The sequence below is a fragment of the Mastigoproctus giganteus genome, chromosome 2 (assembly GCF_048544385.1).
Source record: "Mastigoproctus giganteus isolate SK-2022 chromosome 2, ASM4854438v1, whole genome shotgun sequence".
NCBI lineage: Eukaryota > Metazoa > Arthropoda > Arachnida > Uropygi > Thelyphonidae > Mastigoproctus > Mastigoproctus giganteus.
In genome coordinates, this window is record NC_143576.1 from 253,683,852 (window position 1) to 253,708,522 (window position 24,671).

Below are 24,671 nucleotides of genomic sequence, written 5' to 3' on the forward strand. Positions count from 1 at the left end.
CTTATGAAGAAAGGCTTAAGTTTTGCAAATTAACGTGTCTGGAGATTAGGCATGTGCAAGGTGATTTGATTGAGGTGTATAAGGCCTTTAAAGGTTTGAGTAAGCTCAATACTGATGGGATTCTCCCTCTTGCCCAGATTAATCACCTGAGGGAACAGATTCAAATTGAGGAAAGACAGTTGTAGAATAGACATGTGGGAATTTGCCTTTAGCCAGCAGCTGGTTGATTTCTGGAAGAAACATCCATCTGGCATTGTGGAAGTGGACAGCTTATATAAATTCAGGGCAGAACTAAAACATTTGGAGTGAATGTTTGGGTGAAATGGGAAGAGATATTTTTTTTTGGCTGATGCTGTATAAGCTTGCTTTCTTGCATCATATGCCTGTGCTAATGCTAATATCAAATTTTTTCCCTTTTTAGTAGAATTTTGACATTTGGGAATAAAAATAAATCATAAGGCACCAAGTCTGAAGAATAAGGTGGATGGGTGTCTAACTGAACACCAGAAGTGGCTAAAAAAGTAGTGTTGGAGCTCAAGTATCCTCTATAAGAGCCCTTACTCACATTTTGCATGGTGCAGCAAGATCCCTTGAAGTAGTTTTTTTAGGTCTTTTTTTTTTTTTTTTCTTTTTCCCTTCTCAAATACTTCAAGAAGACAATTAGCACCAGAAGTGGCTAAAAAAGTAGTGTTGGAGCTCAAGTATCCTCTATAAGAGCCCTTACTCACATTTTGCATGGTGCAGCAAGATCCCTTGAAGTAGTTTTTTTAGGTCTTTTTTTTTTTTTTTTTCTTTTTCCCTTCTCAAATACTTCAAGAAGACAATTAGTAGTATACCACTGATTATTGATATTCCTTCAGTTTACAATTTCTAAACATACACTTTTTCTGAAGAAACAAGCAACCATTTGTTTTCGAATAATTCTGGCTTGGCGAAGTTTCTTGGGTGTGGGGCTTGTTTGAAAGCACCACGTAGTTGATTGTTGCTTTACTTCTGGATAAAAATTGTATATCCACGTTTCTTCACCTGTAACAATATCATAAATAGCCTTGGATTTTGACTTCAAACATTTTAATCATGAAACTGTGAGGCACACCCATCTACTAACAAGATTTCTGTACTTCAAATGATCATTAATGATGGTATTAATTGATGATCTTCCAATGCCCACATCTTTCTTTAACTGCCGATATACAATTCTTCAATCTTCGCTCAGTAAAAATCTTACCAGCTCAATTTTTTCAGGTGTGATGTCTGTTGATGGCATACATGAGTGATGTTTATCTTCAAAATTGTTTTTCCAAATTTAAATATGTAGAAAGAATTAAAAACTTTTCTAATTGATGTTTTTTGATCCCTATAGCAGTGGTATCAAACTCAAATTGCATACAGGCTGAATGCATTATCTGAAAGCAGCTTATGTGCCGGAATTTTTTTTTTTTAACAAAATGAGAGTGAATATAAGCACCGTATTTACAACAAATACATAATTGAAATGTATTTGCGGGCTGTGTAAAAGAACATAGATTTTTAAAAGTATTCTTTATGTTATTATTTAACATCAATTGCAAAAAGTTTTGGAGTGACCCTTGTAATAATAATATTTACAAAAGTAAAATCATCTTAAATGGATAACAGATTTACATTTAAACAATTAAGAATTTAAGCTATGTATATCTTAGTGCACTTGCATCATTTATACACAGCCAATTATAGATTAGCAAATTTGCAGAAGGGCCAAATAGCCCTGAAACAGTGCTGTCTGGGTGGTGGTATCCACTGATATTAAGTAACAACAATCTTCTCCTTCGGGTGAAGCGTTACTTATTCGAAGTAGTGCAATGTCATGGCGCCTCCATAGCCAGGTGGGAAGGAGCAGCAGTGCGTAGCACAGGCTTCTTGATTAGACCGGGGTTCGAGCCCCTCACCACCAAATACGGAGGATGCGGAAAGGTCAGGGAATGACCACCGCATATCCCGGAGCAATATGGCCTTAGTTGCTAATGCTCCTAAAAACCAAATAACAAACAAACAGTGCAATGTCATGGCAACTCGTCATGAAGGTATTCACAATATGAGGTATAACTTAAACGATGCTGCTATTGCAAATTTGCTAATCTATAATTTGCTATGTATAAATGATGAAAGTGCACTAAGATATACATAGTCTAACTCTCTCTCAGCTTGACGCATAAGCCCTTAATGCATTAGTCTTAAGAATTTAAGCAATCGATCTTAGTCTAGTCATTTGATTGGCAAAAACTTAAAATAAAATGACTATTTAAACATTCCCACATGACCACAGGTTTTTAAATGCTCCCATTCAATACAGAGTTAAGTTAAGATATAATTCTTAGTCTAGTCATTTGATTGGCAAAAACTTTCCTATGCATACCTCATTTTTGAATTATCATTGAAGACGGCATGTACTTCTGGATCTCACAGCAGCAGTACTTACATAATTGTAGAAATTACAAAGTAAAAACAGAAAAGTGCTAAGAGGCTAAAAAAAAAAAAAAAAAGTAGTTACATTTTATTTTAATAGCCCACTCCATTGTTGATAGTAGATAAAAAATTATAAATGAGCTAGGAACTGTTACTTATTTTTGAAAAATATCCGTGAAATAAAGAGGGCTGTGTTGTCCATTTCACATTCTGAAGGTTGAAGTGAGTTAGGTAATGTACACATTACTAATAGAAACAATAATAGAAACTTCCTGAAGTGTTGGTGGCTTTGAACTTGGTGACACAATCTGCATTGCCACGTTCACTGGTTCACACATTCAGTAATGACAGACATGTTTGAAATTTACATTATAGTTCTTCAGAATATTGTTGCAGGCTCTTCCTTATGTTGGAACCTGTTGGTGCCCCACTTATTACTCAGCTGAACTTTTTTCTGTAATTGATGCATGATTCGATCTAAAAAATCATGATCTGCATCTCCATTTGTAAGAGCAGGAAGGATTTTTTGTCCTGATGAGAACATTCACCATCCCAATCCCCCCCCCCCCACAAAGTACTGAGGATAAATTGATGTTGGTGTCCTTTTGACTGCTGACACTTGAGGGGTTCACTCAAATGTGGTTATGTTAATTGAACATGCTATATCTCATAAATGTGGATTCATCAGTGAAAAATGCATTGCTGAGAAAATGTTTACAGCAGTACACTTCCACTACTTTCACCAGTTCATCTGACACCTGTGTAAGTTTAACCTTGAGCAGATGTCAGATGTGTCTAGTACCTTTTTTTGCGGGCTCCGAGATTTCCCCATTTGTCGCTGAGTCCTCTGTACTGGGCATAGCACAAACTGTGTGTGTGTGTGTGTGTGTGTGAGAGAGAGAGAGAGAGAGAGAGAGAGAGAGAGAGAGAGAGAGAGAGAGAGAGAGAGAGAGAGAGAGAGAGAGGTGTATGGTGCAGGATATGTTGTTCTGTTGTTGGCCGGACTTAACAGGTGCAGTACATTGGAGATACCACTGACAAAAAGCCACATGATATGCTGTCCTCTCTATTCAAATCTTGAGCCATTAGCACATAAGTGAAGCTACTGGTTGTGGAATTTGCCAAACATGCTTGTGATAGCACCCTTCTCATTTGTGCAAATGCTGGTGGAAGGGTTAACATCAACTGAGTTTAAAATTTCCCCTTCTGATGTGTAAAAAACCTTTGCATGATGCATATTTACTTTGAAAAAATTGATAGCAGAAAGGGCGGTCAATGCTTGCAATAGTGGAGGATGCAGCTGCTCGTACATTTATATGGTAGTCGCTCTGTGGGGTGCATATCACTTGTATATCTATTCATAATTTAAATCATTAAAGGACTGAATTAGATGTGATGCAGTCAAAGATTGGCACTTGTTGCATAACAATGTACCTACACAATTCTTTTCTTGCAAAAAGAAGTTTAAGGGTTATACAATACTGTTGTGTTAACACCTATCCTTTACTTGCCTGTTCTGTAACCATTCTGTTCTCCCCACACTCCAAGTTTCAGGTCCTTACTTCTGCAAAACCAGGTGGCTATTAATTCAACTCAAGATGTTATCTGAACTAACCAGAACACAGAACAGAATGGTTCCAAAACTGCCATCAGCAGATATACCAATGATGGCAAAAGTGTATTACTGCTCAAGGAAGGTACTTTGAGAGTGGCTGTGTTCGGGGTTTAATTACGTGTAATGTGTGAATCTGGGAACTTGTTGACCGTACCACATGAATTGGTGGGAATGATTTCACTAATTTTGAAAAAGTGAAATTTAAAAAAAAACAAAAAAAACGTTCATTGGAGTTAAGTTCTATTATTTATGGAGTGATGTGAACATCTGGCTCTAGGATATTAGAGCTGGAAAAGGAATTAGAAAATGTGAATTGGAATATCATCGGTCTGGCTGAAACAAGAAGAAGAAACAAATCACTTAAGTTTATCAAGTGGAAATCTGCTGTACACCAATGGAAACAGTGTAAGGAGTGAAGGGGAAGTTGGGTTTCTGGTCCTAAAGATTTTAAAAACAACATTTTGGAATTCAAAAGTACATCACCAAGGGTGTCAAGACTAATACTCAAGATTTCTAAGCGGTACAAGCTAAAGATTATAATGATTTATGCACCAACATCGAGCCATGATGATGAAGAGGTTGAAGAAATGTACATCAAAATTGAGTCTTCTAGATGAGCAGAAAACCCACTACACTATTATTATGGGGACTTCAATGCTAAGGTTGGAAAAAGACAAAACAGTGCAGAAAGAGGAACTATAGGAAATTTTGGAACTGGTGAAAGAAATGAGAGGTGAAAGACTTGTGGAATTTTCAGAATCTTAAGGACTGTCAGCAATGAACCCTTTTTTTCAAGAAAAGGGCGAACAGAAAGTGGAAATGGAAGAGTCCAAATGGATTAACAACTAATGAAATCGACTTCATCCTCACTAACAGAAGATATATTGTGAATGATGTTACCGTCCTGAATAAGGTAAATGTTGGAAGTGATCATAGAATGGTAAGATGTACACTTGATATAAATGTAGGAAAGGAAAGGAAAAAACTGACTCGAGTAAATAATACAAAGGTCTTTGAGATAACAGAAGAGGAGAAAAAGCAGTATGTACTGGAACTTAAGAACAAGTTTGAGTTTCTGCAGACTGCTCAGGACCAAGATATCGGCGAGGAATATTACAACTTTCTGAAAGTGGTAAAGCCCAAGAAACCTATAGGGAAAAAGAAATCCAAAGAAGAAAAAAATTAGTCAAGAAACACTTGTCATGATGAACCGAAGACGACAAATGAAGAGGAAGAAAAACACTGACAAGGAAAAAATTGAGTATACTGAGTTATGCCAAGCCATTAGAAAGAGACTCAGAGAGGACATGAGAAGATTTGACACAAGAAAAGTAGAACAAGCGTTAAGCGAAAACAAAGGATTTAAATCAACAGCCATGAGCAGTAATACAGAAAGACAAATGATACTGAAACTGAAGAATAGCGATGGTGTACTTATAAACAGCACAGAAGGCATAATTCAAATAGCAGAAGACTACTATAGAGAATTATACAAGGAGCAAGGGAATGATGCCAGCAGTGGGGAAGATGGGTTGCAAAGTAGCAACACATACGACATACCCGATATTCTTCCTGATGAGATAGAACATGCATTGAAGAAAATGAAGAATCAGAAAGCCCCGGGGGAATATAAAGTTACTGTAGAGTTGTTAAAATTGGGAGGAAGAGACAACACAAAAACTGGCAAGGCTCTTCACAAAGTGCATTAGAAAAGGTGTGATGCCTAAGCAGTGGAATAATGCAATCATAGTTTTGCTGTATAAGAAAGGAGATAAATTGGAAATTATAGACCAATTAGCTTGTTATCCCACATCTACAAGTTGTTCACAAGGGTCATTACTAACAGATTAGAAAGAATACTTGATGAGAATCGACCGAAAGAGCAAGCTGGCTTTAGGACAGGATTCTCAACTATGGATCACCTTTATGTAATATCACAGCTAATGGAGAAAGAAAATGAATACAAAACACCGTTATGCCTGGCATTTGTGAATTAAGAAAAGGCATTTGGCTCCATACAGCATAAGGCAATGTTTTGGGCACTGGAAAGACAAGGCATAGATACCCCATATATTATGATTATGAAGAAAATATATGAGTGCTACCTCCTTTATTAGACTAGACAAAGACAGTAGCAAATTTAAAATCGAGAAAGGAGTTCGACAAGGAGACACAATATCTCCGAAGCTGTTTATTGCTGCCCTTGAGGAAGCTTTCAGAAGATTAGAGTGGTCGCAGATGACATTGTGGTCATATGCCACGATCCCAAAGAATTAGAAGAAAATCTTAATCAATTATGCACAGTTAAGTAAGGATTTTGGACTAAAGATGAATATGGCTAAAACAAAAGTAATGATGAACAAGTATGCCACAGAAAGGGAAATAATGATTGAAGGAGCAGTAATTGAAAAGGTGGAGTCATATACTTATCTGGGACAAGTTATTAGCTGTAATAATGATAAATGGCTGGAAGTCAAGAGAAGAATAAATTTTGGATGGATAGCATTCAGGAAATATAGTCACATACTGAAGAGCAATATCCCATTTTGTCTGAAACGTAAAATAATGAACCAATGTATACTCCCCACCATGACTTATGGAAGTGAAACTTGGGCACTCACCAAAAGAATGGAAGAGAAGCTGAGAACTACACAGCGAAGAATGGAATGAATTATATTGGGAATCAGACTGTTAGATAAGAAGAGAAACACATGGATTAGGCAGCAAACTCAAGTAAAGGACATTCTTATCAAAACTAAAGAACTAAAATGGTCTTGGGCAGGACACGTAGCTCGAAGACATGATGACAGATGGACTAAGAAAATAACAGAATGGTATCCAAGAGGAGCTAGAAGAAAACCTGGAAGACAAAGGCAGAGATGGATAGATGAAATTTATGAGTTTGTGGGGAGTAAATGGATGGCCAGTGCTCAAAACAGAAGGAACTGGAAAGTTGCTGGAGAGGCCTTCATCCTGCAGTGGATTGAAAATGGCTGATGATGATGAACATCTGGCAACATGCAGAAGCTAATAGGTACTTATGCCTTTCAAATATATTTCTTAACCACTCACTTGCTGAAAGTTTTGAAGATTCTTTATTTGTTTTGCAAGTTGATCGTGTTATATTACTCCAAATCTGTTCTGTGTAATTACTACAACCTGCGATTATGTAATATAAACATAGTATTATAAACTTGTAGTTTAGCACATTATTCCAAACACACAAAAGAACTGTGACAGCACTATTTAATTTGATTTCATTTTTGCTTGTAAAATTAATTTGTATTTGCGTTTGAAAATTTGTTTATTATATTCAGGAGGTGAGGCACTTGTTTCATGTGGTATGATGGAGGCATTATTGAAGGTGATCAATTGGCATGGAACAGAACCAGAGCACATTACAGTAAGTAACTGCTGGTTTTATTGACTTGATTATTTATTATGTTCCTTATAATCTAATTAAAATTATCTGTAATTAGCATTAGTAAAGGCATAGGATGCAAATAAGAAAAAGTAAGTGTATACAGCATGAGCAAAAAAAAAAAAAAAAAACCCTCCCATTCACTCAAAATTTCTATATTTCTGCTTTGAATTTATTTAAGCTGTCTACTTACATGACAGATAGAAGTGTTTCAGCAATCAAGCGTCTGTTGGCTAAAGGCAAATTTCCACACATCTATATAAAGCGAATTTTCAGCATCTATCCGAACACTGTATTAGGCACATTTCGGCCTAAGTTGCCCTTGTGCCGATACACTTCTATACAAACCACACATCTATTCTACAACTGTCTCTTTCCTCAATTTGAATATATGCCCCTCAGGTGTGTAATCTGAGCAAGAGGAAGATTCTCACCAGCATTGAGCTTGCTCAAACCATTCAAGGCTTTATACACCTCAATCAGATCACCTTGCAGATGCCTATTCTTCAGACACTACAAGCTGCCTTCGTAGCCAGGTGGGAAGGAGCAGCAGTGCATAGCACACGCTTCTTGATTTAGACCGGGGTTCGATCTCGTCACCACCAAATACGGAGGATGCGGAAAGGTCAGGGAATGACCACCACATATCCCGGAGCAATATGGCCTTAGTTGCTAATGCTCCTAAAAACCAAATAACAGACAACAAACCAGACACTATAAGTTGCGGAATTTAAGCCTTCCTTGGTAAGTGCAATCCTTTGTTCCACTCACTAATTTCGTTGCCCTTCTCTGTGCTTATTCTAACAGCTTTACATCATTCTTAAAATGAGGCCACCAGACCTGTATGCAGTACTCAAGGTGTGGCATGACCATTGCTTTATACAGGGGATAAACACCTCCTTATCCCTGCTAGCCAAATTCTTGTATATCATTGACAAGACCCCATGAGCTATTCTTGCAGCCGGTCTGCACTGTTCAGAAAACTTCATATCTGACTGCACAATTCCCCCAGGTCCTTTCATTCTCCACCACTTGAGTGTAGTACTGCCCAGTTGGTACGTGACTCTGGGATTACTGCTTCCCATATGCAGTTCTTTGAATTTGTGAATGTTACACTTCAGTTGCTACCTCTCAGACCATCTGCTCAACTTCTCTAGATCCTGTTGCAGTAGCATACTGTCACTAACTACCCCGCCAACCTTCGTATCATCTATAATCTTGGACATCAAGCCCAATATAGCTTTATCGACACCATTGATTAAAAAAAAAAAAGGTCCCAACACCGAACCCTGGGGGGTCCCCTAATAACATTAGTCCGTGAAGAGCGGTGTTTGTTGATTACCTCTCTGTCTCCCACTCAGCCATCCCTTTATCCATGGCAGCAACCTGCCCTTAATACCATACTGCTCCAATTTGTAATTTTGTATTTAAAGGTTTTCCTAAAATCCAAGTACAGCAGGCCCCCGTTATAACGCGGTTCGCTTTACGCTGATTCACTATAACGCTGTTCTTATATTATAAACCGTATCTGACTATAACGCTGTCAAAACTCACTGTAACACTATTTTACTAGCATACAGATTGAATTTTTGGCAAATCCGTCTTCAGTCCAGTTTGTTTTGAGCCTTTTTTTTTTTTTTTTTTGGCAAAAGGAGAAAATAGCCACCATGAAATTAACTACAGTAATTATTTTTATAATTTCTACTCTATGTACAAAATTGAAACTTTCAATATGCTCTTATTTTCTTGGTGTGGATAGTTTCAAGGGAGAAATTCTTTTTTAGTGCACAAGTTGAAAAAATTTACCATCCAGTGTCATATGTTGTTACGAAGTCTGCATTTTCTGTTCTGACCTGTAATAGAAAGATACTAAAAATAGATTTACTCCCTATCTCTTCTTTTGTGTTTTACTGTGGGAACTATAACTTGCAAAATGTTTTTCATACAATCAATCCCATGAGTGCTAAATGTGGTGCTGTTTCTTGTACAGTATTCTCTTGTCTTCTGAACTCCTCTGACCTTGTGGTCACCAGAAGTACATAAAATTTGTTTGTTTTACTGTTTTGGAAATTCCATAAACATTCTCCATGAGTCACACCATAATTGATTTACAGTACTTTTCCTGCAATAAACAACCATTTGATTTTACTGCACGGTAAAATTGAACTTTTCAGATAAATAAAACATTTGTCACCGTCTTCAGCTCACTTGCCAGAGGAGTTCTAGATATCATTCAGTGCATACAGTGTTAGACATACAGACAGTTTACTGTACTCGAACGTCGTATCACAATCAGTGCAACACAGTTACATTTGCAGAGAGTTATGGCGGATAAGAATGAAAAAGCAACAGTGTCTGGACACGGTGCAAAGATTGGAAAGGTAAGAAAAACATTGAGTTTGAAAATTAAATTAGACATTTTGAAGAGAATTGATTCTGGTCAAAGACAAGTGGATCTGTGCAATAATTTAGGACTGGCAGGTTCAACTGTAAGAACAATCATAAAAAATAAAGAATCAATTTTAGCAGTTGGAAAAACAGCTGTTCCCCTGCAGGCAACTAAATTGACCAGGGCTAGGCCGGCTATTATGATTGAAATGGAGAAACTTCTACATAATTTTATTGAAGACAACATTCAACGTAGAATTCTGTTAAGTTCAATTATTATTAAAGAAAAAGCGAAGAGCCTATATGAAGATTTAAAGGAAGCTCACCCCGAAAAAAATGTGGAACCATTTAACACCAGTAAGGGCTGGTTTGATAGATTTAGAAAGCGCTATAACCTTTCACAACGTAGCAATACAGGGAGAAGCTGCAAGTGCAGATCAACAAGGAGCCGAAACTTTCAAAAAAGAATTTGTTAAAATTATTGAAGAGGGATGTTATTACTGCTCAACAAGTTTTTAACATAGATGAAACAGGTCTTTTTTGGAAACGAATGCCTAAAAGAAGTTTCATATCGAAAGAAGAAAAAAACGTGCCAGGCTTCAAAGCGGCGAAGGATCGGTTAACTTTGTTGTTGGGTGGTAACGCTGCGGGGGATTTTAAAGTAAAACCCCTTTTAGTTTACCATTCCAAAAATCCAAGGGCTCTTAAAGGTTTAGCTAAATCAAACCTACCTGTAATCTGGAAGGCTAATAAACCGCTTTTCATTGATTGGTATGCTGAGTTCTTCTGTCCTGTAGTGGAAAAATATTGTGCAAAAAATAACATTGGTTATAAAGCTATTCTAATCATGGACAATGCACCAGGACACCCAAGCAAAGAGAGCTTAGAAGACTTGAACAATCACATAAAAGTTTTCTACATGCCTCCAAACACTACGTCTCTGATCCAACCAATGGACCAAGGAGTAATTGCAACATTTAAAGTGTACTACATAAGGAACACCTTTTCCCAAGCTATTAAAGCCATCAACACTGAAAATGTACCGAGCTTAAAGAAGTTTTGGAAATCCTATAACATTAAAACCGCCATCTACAACATTTCGAGTGCCTGGGATGAAGTGACTCAGAAAACCACGAATGGAGTGTGGAGGAAAGTTTGGAAAAATTGCATAAAGCATTCCCAGGAACCTGATGATTTCATTGAAAATGTTAAAACACAAATTGTTGAGCTTGGAAAAGCAGGATTACACGAAATTAACGAAGACATCGTACAAGAGATGATCGACAACGACAGGGATGTCCTCTCTAATGAAGAACTAATGGAAATTATAAAAGAACAAGAGCTTGCTATTGAGGGAGATGATGATCAAGATACTATAGATGAAGAACCGATGAAGTCGCTGACTGCAAAAGGACTTAGTGAAGCTTTTGAACACTTCGAAAAAATGTGTGATTATTTCCGGGAGAACGACCCTGACATGGAACGAAGTGCCAAGGTAATAAGAAATTTGAAGAAAGAAATGAATCCCTACATGATGTTGTACAATGAGAGGAAGAGGGCCAAAGCACAGCCCAAAATTGACACATTTTTCAGTCCAAAGATACGAAAACTCGAGAGCACAGGGCCATCGAATTAATAAATTCATGATTTTCATTAGTTAATTACCTCATAATTATATGTGTATATAATGTAGAATATTTTACATGTACAAAATTTTGAATATTAAATATTTTTAATCGACATTGGTGCATATTTTCATTACCATTTATTATTGATTAGAAAATATCCTATGGAATAGACCGCAACTCACAAATACATATGTTACCTTATGGGATTATGGCGCTCACTTAGCGCTCCTCTTTCCCGGAACGAACTATCAGCGTTAAGCGGGGGTCACCTGTATATGTTATCAAAATAATTTTTTGCATCCAGTTCCTCTGTGACCACATAGTATCCAATCAAATTGGTCAAACGAGACTTCCTGTTAACAAGCCCATTCTATGTCTGAACTATAATTGTGGCCTTGTCTAGATGATCCTGCAGTGCTTCTTTGACCAGTGACTCCATTGTTTTCCCCAGAACAGTAGTTTAACAGTTCTGTAATTGCTTGTATCACCCTTTGATCCCCCCACCCTTTGTGAATTGGGGGATACATTTGCACATCTCCAGTCTATGGGGGACCTCCACTGAGTCCAAGGAGGCACTCATAATCATGCGTAAGTGTTTCCTTACTTCCTTTGCTGTCTTTTTTAATATAACTGGATAGAGCCCACCAACCCCAGGTGCATTTTCTTATGTTTAACTTATACAATTTCTCCCCCATTTTTTTGTTAGTTATTACAAAATCATTTAACTACCTGATAGAGTTTGATATTTAGATTTGATAAACTACTGGATTTCCCAACAGAATTCCTCATGTGTGAATGTAGATGCAAAATACTCATTCAGTTTGTCATCCACCTGAGCAGAATCTTCAAAAGTTGAACTACTGATATTAAGTGGACCAATCTGAATCATCTCCTTCCTTCTTGAGTTTACACAAGTAAAGAAGTCTTTGCTGTGGTTTTTTTTTTTTTTTTTTTTTGCATCCTTTGCCAAAGATTTCTAGTAATATGCTTTCTATTGCCTCACATTCTTTGTGACTTGATTACAGATTAGCTTATGTCTACCATAGGCTTCTTTTGTCTCCTGATAATTTCTATGCATCACATGCATTTTTCTTCTCTGACGTGAGTCTCATTATTTCATCTGACATCCATTTAGGCCTAAACCTCGAATAGAATTTTTTAGTTGGTATGAAAATCCTAGTAGCAATGGGACTCTGGTGGGCTGGCGGCTCCCATAACCTGTTTTTCAGCTAATGATCGCCTGATTGTCTTGGTAGAGATGTTTCTGATAGCACCTCCCTCATTGAAGTCTGTGGCGATTTATGCCCCTGTTGCTCTCCAGTTTTCAGCCTGAAACGATGCGAGACAGACGTCAACGACCACATTCATCCCCACCTATATTAATCTACCACCATCTCATCGTGGACAACGCCCACACCTCTGTCCACAATGATATGGTATTCTGGAAATAGTATATTCCTGATACACTCTGGATACTGTCAAATGGGGACAGTGCAATTTCTGTGCCACCTCCGCGATAGACTGACCAATGCATAAGGCACCATCATCTCTCTTTCAAAGTCTGTTAATTCACGACATTTATTCGTGCTGACATTGAATTACTGTCTAAGTGAATGCAAGTGTGACTTTATACCTGCAAAGAGGCGGGGTCATCCATTAATGAGAGGGGTGACAGCGTTGCATTGCAATGCCAGGAACCAGGTATCCTGTGAATTTTGTCCTTTCAGTGTATATATATAAGTATCACAGCACCCAGTCTTCCTAATCATCCTCCTAGAAGGACATGCCTAGTATATGATTCTCAGTGGTCTATGTGACAGTAGACCTCATGAAAACTGATTTGTGGAACTTAAGACTGAAAGAGCTGATTGACACCTGGAATACCGATATACCACACATGCTCCATGATATTACAACACTGAATCCAACCTGGATTCTGGATTCACCATTTTGTGATCATTCCCTCCAACAGTAAAGAAAACTGTCAAATTCGAATATACAGTTATTTACCGCAATATGCATCTCATGTTTCAGATAACTTACATAAACTACATACCTTGATTGCCCATCTTTGAAAAGAGATAAAGTAGTGGTCAATTTTTCCCAATCTGTCTTTAGCAGCAGCTGTTCCATAGACTGCAATATTTAAAAGCAAATAAAATTTACGTTTAGTATGGACAGCACAGCGTTTTATTTATTTCACTTTATCTGAAACAGACTTGTTTTGTTAATTCAGTTCCATATGCTCAATCAGAAGTAAACCTTTTCTGGTTACTGGGTTATGTAGATATCTTTGATCAAACATGTCTCAAACAGCTTTAGATTTTCTTTTCCGAATGCTTCCAGATTTTGCATACACACTCATAAAAAGCAGTTTGCGGAGTTAACTGCTTTTTATGAGTATTTCATGAATTTCTGAGTATAAAAATACACTTTTCCATGAAAGTGGATTTATGGAGGTGGGGGGGACATAACTAAATTACTGAAAAGTTCTTTCTATAGTCAGTAGCTATATGTTACTGAGGAATATATGAATGGTGGCAGTATTATGTTCATTGTGCATCATGTGGTGGACATGCACACTGAAATTAAACCACTGTAGTAATAAAGACTTGGGAAAGCCAGACATTTTGTAACTCTGGATTATAGATGTTATTTAAAAAAAGAATCATTGTAACACATGTACAGTATGGTAGAATACCTCTAATTACATTTTCCAACTGATAAGGCATATTTTAAATATAAGAATTCATCAGTTAGCACAATAAAATTGACAATATTCTTTTATCAACACATGGGCTTTATCAACACATCATTTTAATTTTTACATTGTTCTATATTGTATATAGAATTAGTGAAAATTTAGAGATTAATGTAATTTTGAATTAACATTTAAGCAACCCAAATTTGTCACATCATAATACATAGCAGCACATAGGTAGAAAAATACTGATTAAGCAATTATTTTTGATTATCATTTGGGACATTAACACCACTGAGAAGTAGCTGAAATTGGTGTATTAATTCAAAATTTGCTTTCAGTTTGTCACCAGAGCAGTGAGGGTAATTGACTTGATAACAAATTTGGATATGCAAGCTTTTCAATCGCATGGAGGACTTACAAGTTTCATTCAGAGACTGGAAGTTAGTATTGTTTTTATGATTAAGATTTGTAATATTATTTTTATTGCCATAGCAAGTTCAGAATATCATCTGTGCTAATTTACCACTGTTATTACAGAAATTTAAATTCAGAATTTTCTTGGTACAACTTTCAAAATGTAGACTGCTCAATTTTGCATTAATAACTTCTGTTGCTAATGCTGTTTACTTTGAAGACCAGTTAATTGATTTGCAATTAATTTAAAAATCTAAACCTTATGTTGATGATTCATATAATAAGAATTGCATGTACAGGTAACCCTCATATAATACAGTAGCTACGTTCCTATAAAATTTTGTGTAGTGCAAAACTGTCTTATACAGGACTAAGAACCAGCACAAAAAAGGAGAGGTTACTTTCTAAAAGCTAACAAAAATACTTTTTTTTTTTTTTTTTTTTTTTTTTATTAAAAAGAGTAATAACTGAACAAATGTCTTACAAACTGTGATATGCATATGTCAGATAATGTACGTTCATTTAATTTTATTCCTCTTCATTGCTGCTAAGCACAATCAAATGAGAACGTTTTCTCCATTGTAGAATATCTTCCACCTACTGAACTTTTTTCTGCAACATCGAAATTTCATGTATCTTTTGTTCTCTTTAAATTTTCAGTAATCTGGATTTGTTTACTTTTGCTTGATAGATCTTTGTTAATTTCATGGTATAGAGCTAAGGATTTTTTGAAGCTACCTTTTGAACTTTGTGCTCCTTTCAGTCGAATTATCTGCATTCAGAAAATAAGATCCTAATTGCTTGGCTAAATTTATGCTCTTATGATTTTTAGTGTAAAATTTGGAACTTTTCATTTGTGCTAGGATCCTCAGAATTGATTTGGTTTAATTCCAATGCCATTTCCACGAAATCAACTTTGCCAGCCTCTTTTTGACTTTTTCTACCAGTAATTCTTGAACGTCTTTAGTAGTCATATGATTAAAACCTTCCCCTTCTACCAACTTAGCAAGTTCTGCTATCGCACATGGCACTTCCGTAGCCAGGTGGGAAGGAGCAGCAGTGCGTAGTATGTGCTTCTTGGTTAGACTGGGGTTCGAGCCCGTCACCACCAAATACGGAGGATGCGGAAAGATCAGGGAATGACCACCGCATATCACGGAGCAATATGGCCTTAATTGCTAATGCTCCTAAAACCAGTTTTCTGCCGGTTCGACCATATTTCCCGAATGAACTAAATCTGCCCATACATTTTTCCAACACTCATGACGGTTTTACTACTTTCTTGAGTGGTAAAGCTATGATTCCAATACAGTCCACGATTGAAAAATATTTCCATGCCTCCACTTCAGTATATTTGGTATCCACTTTTTCCAAAATCCATTGTAATGAGTTTTAAAGGTTTTAAATGCCTTGATCTATTAGGTGGTAGGAACATTACTTCAACATTTGGAAGACTTAAGTCTTTTGGATGGCTTAGCGCATTATCCAATAGTAATAAGACTTTGAAATTTATATTTTTCTGCTTTAAATAGTTTTCCACACCTGGCACAACAATTTAGAAACCATTCTTTAAATAATTCGGCATTTACCCAAGCATTTTTATTTGCTTTCCAATATACTGATAATGTGTTTTTATTCACACCTTTCATTGCACAAGGATTAGAGGATCTATAAACTAGCATAGGTTTTATCATGTAATCTCCTGATGTGTTAATGCACATAAATAACGTTACATGATCTTTCCATGCCTTTAAAACCTGGTGCAGTTTTCTTTATTTCTGAAATAAATGTTCTGTTGGGCATTTTTTCCCGCCAAAGACCTGTCTCATCTGCATTGAAAACTTGATGTGGTGTGTATCCTTGCTCTTCAGTAATTTTTTGAAATTCCTCTGCATAGTTCTTGGTAGCTTCATTATCAGCCAATGCACCTTGAATTCTTATGTTTATGAAATGAGAAGCAGTTTTTAAATTGCTCAAACCAACCTTCACTGGCATCAAACTCTGGGTTAACAGAAGATTCTCCATTTTATTTTAAATTGTTATAAATTTTTAGTGCTTTTTTGTCAATCCAAATACTAAGTTCTTTTCCATTTTCTCAATTATTGGCGTTTCGGGACGAGCTGTCATATTTGTGGAAATGAATGATTCTGCAGCAACAGTAGTTCTAATTTCATGTTCAGTTTTCTTTATGGTCAGGATTGTTGCTTCATTTAAATTTAAGCATTTTGCAACCTATGCTACCTTTTACCCATTTTTAAAATGATCCAAAATTTGTATCTTTGATTTTAGAGAAATAGTTTCCTGTGAGTGGCACTTTTTTAATTGCCTTAGGCACAATTTAGGGCTGGAATTTAATTTAAAACAATGAAATTATTCCAATATGGTTCTTAAGAACAAAGTTTAGTAATACATACCTAGAAAAATTTATAGACAATCAAATAAAAACCAAAATAACCTTACAAAAACCTTAGTCACGAACTGCAGACTTCGAAATCATAATTTTTTTATGATCTCAAACAAGTACAAGTTCAATAGCACAGAACCTAACATAGGGATTTCCCAAAAAAAAAATAAAAGAGGGATTACCCAATAATTTTTTTTTTTTTTTTGCATAATAACTAGCAAATCAGCAGTGAGGATTCACAAAAAAAAAGGATGGAAATGTTGAACAATTACACCCAACACAATAGCAGGGTTTTTCTTCTGTCCACACAAAAGTTATGCGAGGTTTTCTGCAATTCTGTTAGAGTGAAACCATGTTGCGCAAGGTTTGCTGCAATTTATCAATCGTGTTTGAGCGAAACCATGTTGTAGAAGTACTGTGTTATATGGGGGTTGCCTATATTTAATTTTAAAACTTTCCAAATTGATTGACATCTATGAAAAGAATTGAACTATAATAGCTACTTTACATTTCTTCTCGTTGTTCAGATTTAAAGCAAACATTTGTTTAGTCTATAGGACAATTTAATGGACAATATATATTAACAAGTAAAATCAGGAATCACTGAGTAGCAAACACAATCTTTTGCACATTGTAATTGGTGCTTCATTTGCCTGTTATTTACTTTCTCATGTTTGGTCTCAAATCAAGAACTAGTTAATTGTGATAGTTCTTGCTGCTAGTTGTACTTGTACTCCTTTTTTCAATGTGCCTTCTCTTTGCAGAGGTTAGCATTAGTAGAGGCATTTGATGCAAGAAAGCAAGCTTGTGCAGCATCAGCCAAAAAAAAATAAATAAAAATAATAAAAATAAATAAATAAAAAACAATCACTTTCACTTCACCCTCTGTTCATTCGAAATACCTGTACAGCTGAGCCTTAAACTTATTTAGGCTATCAACTTCCACGACAAGGGATGGAAGTCTGTTCCACCAACCAACCAACCAACCAACCACCTGCTGGCTAAAGGCAAATTTCCTCACGTCTCTCCTACATCTGTCCTTCCTCAATTTGAATTTAAGCCCTCTCAGGTGATTATTCTGAGCAAGAGGAAGAATCCCATCAGCATTGAGCATGCTCAAACCATTCAAGGCTTTATACACCTCTATCAGATCACCTCACTGGTGCCTAGTCTCCAGACACTGTAATTTGCAGGTTGTAGGTTGGCTGTCATCTTTGTGGACGGACGTGAGGTAGAAGCCTTAAGCAAATCCTCGTTACTCTGATCATACTCCGTGAGGTTTGCCATCCAAGATTTCCTTTGATTTTGCCCTGGATTATTATTTGCAGCATCTTATATTCATAATTCGTCATCGTGTGTCCTAAATATTTTAGTTTCCTCTCCTTAATGGTGTTAGTTGTTTCTGTACTTGCATGGCTAAGGATCAGATAAATTTTCTCTCAGCACTATATATTTTAGATGAAGTAATATGAGGCCTTCATTGTTTGCACAGATTGTTATTTGTTATGTGGAAATATTTGATTTGCTTGCTCTTCGTTATACTGATCCCCACTGGCTCTTAGCTTCATTTTATTTACTGTTTATGACCTCTGTAACTAAGGGTTTCATATTTATTTTATCCAAGTCCTGGTTGTCAACTTCACTCTTCACAATATTTAAATGTTTGCGAATTTCAATGCTAATATCGTTGTGCAATAAAATCAACCAAATTACGAGTCAAATATTCTAAGCAATACAACTGTCACAGTGCATCAGAATGGTTCTTTAACATCTGAATAATACTCCCATTGTAGATGTGTTTCAGAAACTAGTACTGTTTGCCAAGCTGTTAGACTGTGTATGCATTATTAAACCTCTTTTGCTTGGCAGAGGCTTCTGAAATGTTTCTTTCAATAGGCATTTGAAATTAATTTTCTTCTCGCCCTCATGTGCACACACAGCTATCATGTACAATCTAGCTGTATTAAATGAAATAAGTACTCAATGAATTTTTAAATAAACAAGTTTTTATTACTTTTTTTTTTTATTATTTAAAAGTACCACCATTATTAATGTTCTTCTCTGGTGCTTCTCAAACTTAAGAACACTTTACCACTTAATTTATGTTATTTACTACATTTTTTATTACTAGAAGTATGTCAAGAGACATCCCAACAATTTAATAACCACCATTTTTTAAGTTACCAATCACAGTAGATAATTAGAATTTGCTGTAGGAGACCTCTATCCATTATAATACAATGATTAATCAGTTCAAACCCTTCACCCAAAGTGTGACTAAAATCTCTGAGTATACAGGGTCATCATAAAAGGTGTCTGTGATTTCATGATAAAATAACAATGTAAATACTTACATGAATCAATTGATTTTTTTGTTAATGTCTACAGGAATATCTCAAATTTTACTTCATTCCTTAGTATGTTTCAATATGAGCACCATTCGTTTCTCGGCAAACATCCAAGCGGTAGCCTATCTCTGTCCATGTGCACTCAATCACTTCTGGCATAACAGTTGCTATTGCAGCTGTGATCCTCTCTCTCTCTCTTAAATGGTGCAGATTGCGAATTTTTTCCATGTAGATGATGTTCTTTTGGTATCCCCACAAGAAAAAGTCTAATGGTGTCAGTTTAGGACTTCTTGGTGGCCAAGGTACAGGTCTACCTCTTCCAATCCAGTGATCAGAAACCTGTCATTTAGGGCATTCTGCACATTATGGCTGAAATGAGGCAGTGCATCATCTTGCTGAAAAATCACAGCATCTCCTTTCTCTCTTTGTGTCTTCAACTTGAGGGAAAACATAAAGCTGAAGCAAAGAGCATATCCAAATAATTGTTGGCAGTTCTTTCAGCAAACAAATTAGCCTAGCAAGCAGTTGTGCATTAGTCCACACCACACATTTATTTTAGGAGTATCATGTACGTACTGGTGAACTTAATTTGGTTGCTGTGATCCCCCAGTTGTACAATTGTGAAGATTAACACACCCATTTATGTGGAAAGTTGCTTCTTCATTTAACATGGCACTAGCAAATTCAGTATGTGTGGGATGGTCTTCAGGTTTGATTTAGTGTTTGAGTTGAATCTTGTATGCATGCAGTCTCAGTCGTTTATGAAGCACATTCTGAATGGTAGCCTCTGGAATGCCAAGCTCCAGGCTGCAACGAGCGATGGATTTCTTCGGATTACGCAAGAAGACTGTCTCAAGCACTCCACATTATTGTCTACACTGCCAGTTTCCTTAAACTGATTAAACCAATGTATTATAGTCTTGTCTCTTGTCTGTATTGACATTGCACTATTATGACTATATTTAAATTCAGCGTGCCACAACACACACTGTGCTTTCTGTTGCCTGTCACCATCTTACTGACACCGAATGAGGCAGTGTGCATAGGAGTCATTCTGCGCACACTCAAGGCACAGCCTAGGTCATTGTTCAGGTATCAAATAAAACTCAGTGAGTTGCCATACTGTTTGCTGCTACCATCACAGAAATCGATCAAATATTTCTGAAACTAATTAAAAGGTAAATCATGGACACCTTTTTCGATGACCCTGTATTATTGTCAAGGGCAAGGATGCAAATGATGTAGTATGAAGTAAGATTTTAAAACTGCACATTTAACTGTTTGTGGTTGAGGCTATTTCTTGATAAAGTGTAACTGGCATGATAGCTGGCTATAGTTTGTAACTGGCTTATTTTCATGTAAGTTAGTGTACTTTCATTCATCATATGTAATTGACAGGTGGAAGACATTAACGATACTTTCATGTGTGTATTTTTGTGTGTAGACAGTGGAATTTTGGTGTATGTAATTAAGCATCTGAGTGGAGTAATTTACTTATGTCAAGTGCACCCGGAACACTTATGTTAAGGTATTGGGATGATACATCCATTGAAAAAATGTCTTTCAGCATCTATTAACTTGAAGTGCTAAATCTGATTATATAAGCAAGCTGAATTCCTGTTGGAATGTTTAACTGTTAGATGGGGGTGATCATGCAATAAGCAGATGATGCAAGGGTGCTAGTGCTGAGATTTGATGGGATAGAGTAGATCTAATTGGAAAATTCACCTTATGTATTTATTTCAGTCCACACAAATGGGAAACATGATACATAAAAGGTTTTTTATCCTTGTTTTGCTATTGTTATATATTTGTTAATGAGAGCTTTAATGGTGTATTTTGAATTTTGTGTGGGTAGCTGAGTTTTGTATGACCATTTTTAATTTTTCATATTAAATATTAGAATCTATTACGAGAACTATGTTGCCTTCATCCACACATTTAATTTTTTTAATTCTCCAAGTTCTTTTAAAGCCCTAAATTTGTTCTGTGTTTAAAACAAGTAATCTGTTAATCAGAAAAATTCTGGTTAATCTGGTGGAAAATAACTACTATTAGTGTTATTTATTAATTAATAAATAATTAGTATTGCCTTTGACAGCAATGTGTTCAAAGTTTTTATTCAGGCTTCATGGAAGGTTAACTAATTAATCCTTGTATTTTAGTGGATAGAGGTCTGTTATAGCAAGTTCTAATTACTCTAATAACTCACTGTACCAAGAAACTGCATTTTTATCTAGTTGGTTACTCAATAGCTGTTAGGATGTCACAGCATACTTCTAATATAATGGGTTAACTTTTTTAAAAGTAAACTAAGTCGTTGACTTTGTTTACTTTTAAAAAGTAAAAGTAAACAAAGGGTTGCTCTTACGAAGAAAGGCTTAAGTTTTGCAAATTACAGAGTCTGGAGACTAGGCACCGGCGAGGTGATCTGATAGAGGTGTATAAGGCTTTGAATGGGTTGAGCATGCTCAATGCCAATGGGATTCTTCATCTTGCTCAGAATAATCAGCTCAGAGGGCATAAATTCAAATTGAGGAAGGACGGATGTCGGATAAATGTGCGGAAATTTGCCTTTGGCCAGCGGGTGGTTGGTTGGTGGAACCGACTTCCATCACTTGTTGTTGAAGTTGATAGCCTAAACAAATTTAAGGCTCAACTGGACAGGTATTTCGAGCGAACGGAGGGGTGAAATGGGAGTGGTGCGTTTTTTTTTTTTTTTTTTTGGCTGATGCTGAATAAGCTTGCTTTCTTGCATCATATGCCTCTGCTAATGCTAAGTGGTAAACAATGTTCCTAAGTTTTAGGAAGTACCATAAAATAAATCATGGATAAATTCCTTATTATGGCATATTTATATTGCTTAGTAATGAACATAACTGTTTCTTTTAATTAATATGAAGTGCCTTAGAAGAAAAGGTTGAACACTTTTAGTGTCCTTGGTCCAGATTGTCCTTGAGCTTATTTAATAGTTTAAGCTTGATTTATTGGCCCTGGGTGCCAAGCGAATTTGAGGTCAGACATTCAAAGTTCATTTTAAGTTATATTGTTCTCTATCAGCAGTTCATTTATAACCTAGTGAGGAGAGCGTGCTAGCATGGCTTTTACCTGTTAAACATTCTGCCCTACAGGCACTTATAGAACTTTGCCAGTTCAAAGTATTTACATTGATGCCCATGAACTTCCTCTAAGCTTCAGGAGAAATATGTTAACAACTAAAATTCAGCCTACCATTAGGCCAATACATAACGATACACCCCATTAGGCTGATACTTAACGATCCCCAGTTCCCAATGTACTATAGGAAAAAACCCAGGGCAATTCAGCCTACTGTTATCAGATTGCAGGCATTGTCAGAAACACTGAATATACATCTTGACAAAGTTATCCAAGATCCAAATAGCCTGGATCCCCCATGGTCTTCTATCAAACCATCCTGTGACAGTTATTTCCTAAATTGGGGAAAACACTCTCTTGCAAATGTCTACATACAACAACTTCATATTACCCACACCAAAAATTAGTTGCGTTTTACAAAAATATAAATTGATGGGTCAAAGTCTGATAATGGAGTGGATGCTGCAGCCGTCTTACCTCATAAAACCTTTTCCGTATCACTTCCCCCTGAATGCAGCAGCTATACAGCTGAATTATGTGCTTCAGGCTTGCACTAGAATATATTCTCCATTTGTCCATCCAAAAAAGCATGATATATACAGCCTCCCAGAGTGTGCTTATAGCTTTACAGAATATCTCCTCTCATACACATCTTTTAATCAAGTTCATAAAATCGAAATTGATACATATCCAGGAATTTCAGCAATTGGTCATCTTCTGCTGGATCCCAGGCCATGCTGGGATACCAGGAAATGAATGTACAGACTATGCTGCCAAGCACCCAACCAACATAGAATTATCACATTATTATGTTCCATATCCTGACTACAAATATAATATACAAAAAATATGTAGGGAACAATGGTCAATTCAATGGCAAGCTCAAACGCAAAATAAACTCCATTGGATTTTAAACCTCTACTGCATTGATGGACCTCCAGCTTCCGTGTAAACAGGAGGGAGGAAGTAATCTTAGCAAGAGCGTGAATTGGTCACAGTCAACTTACCAACCTTTATCTCGTCACAGGTCTCATCTTCCACAATGCACACAATGCAATTTTATGCTTACAATGACACATATTCTTGTTGAATGTTCTTTGTATACCACTGCCCAACAAGTCTCATTCAACTTTCTGCCTAATCTTAAGACACCCTGATGCTCAACCATATCATAGGTAGTGATTATAATCTGCTGACGTTTTCCACTTTATCAAGCAGATAAAATTGCATTATTTTTGGCTGATGTCATAGTAATCATGATGCATGTAGTAGTAGTGGTGGTATGTGATGCAAGAAAGCAAGTGTATGAGCTTATGCTGCATCAGCCAAAAAAAAAAAAAAAAACACACCATTCCCTCCAAATGCCTGTCCAGTGCCTCAAATTTATTCAACCTATCAACTTCCACAACGACAGATGGAAGTTTGTTCCAGCAATTAACCATCCACTGGCTAAAGGCAAATTTCCGCACATCTATTCTACATCTGTCCTTTTTTAATTTGAATTTATGTCCCCTTAGGTTTGTAATCTGAACAACTGGAAGGATCCCATCAGAATTCAGCATGCTCAAACCATTTAAGGCCTTATACACCTCAATCAGATCACTGCGCAGGTGCCTAGTCTCCAGCCACTGCAATTTGCAGAACTTAAGCCTCTCTTGGTAAGAGGATCCCTTCATTCCCCTCACCAATCTTGTTGCCCTTCTCTGTACACGCTCAAGTAAATCTACATCCTTCCTAAAATGAGACCTCCAGACCTGTACGCAGTACTCAAGGCGTGGCCTGACCATTGCCTTATACAGAGGGACAATCACCTCCTAACTGCTAGCAAAATTCCTATATATCATTGACAAAACCCCATGACGTGCCCTGGCAGCCTGTCTGCATTGCTCAGAAAACTTGATATCTGACTGCACAATTACTCACAGGTCTTTTTCATTTTCTACCACCTTAAGTGTAGTACAAAACAGTTGGTACGTTTCTCTGGGGTTACTTCTACTCATATGCAGTACTTTGCATTTGTCAAGGTTAAACTTCAGTTGCCACTTCTTAGCCCATCTGCCCAAATTATCTAGATCCTGTTGCAGTAGCACACTGCCATTAACAAAACTGCCAACCTTTGTATCATCTGCAAACTTCAACACTAAGCCTGATATACCTTCATCAATATCATTGATAAATATACAAAAC

At 36.6% G+C, this 24,671-nt stretch overlaps 1 protein-coding gene across 6 annotated transcripts in view; it reads left to right on the forward strand.

Annotated features, from left to right (window-relative positions):
• The window catches only part of HUWE1 (HECT, UBA and WWE domain containing E3 ubiquitin protein ligase 1), a 1,105,343-nt gene that overhangs the window by 274,278 nt on the left and 806,394 nt on the right, over positions 1-24,671 (forward strand). For all 6 annotated transcript variants that reach the window (XM_090389849.1, XM_090389845.1, XM_090389850.1 and 3 more), the window contains exons 16-17: positions 7,378-7,463; positions 14,540-14,641. In XM_090389849.1, coding sequence (XP_090245975.1) covers positions 7,378-7,463; positions 14,540-14,641 — 188 coding nt within the window. The remainder of the gene's footprint in view (positions 1-7,377; positions 7,464-14,539; positions 14,642-24,671) is intronic.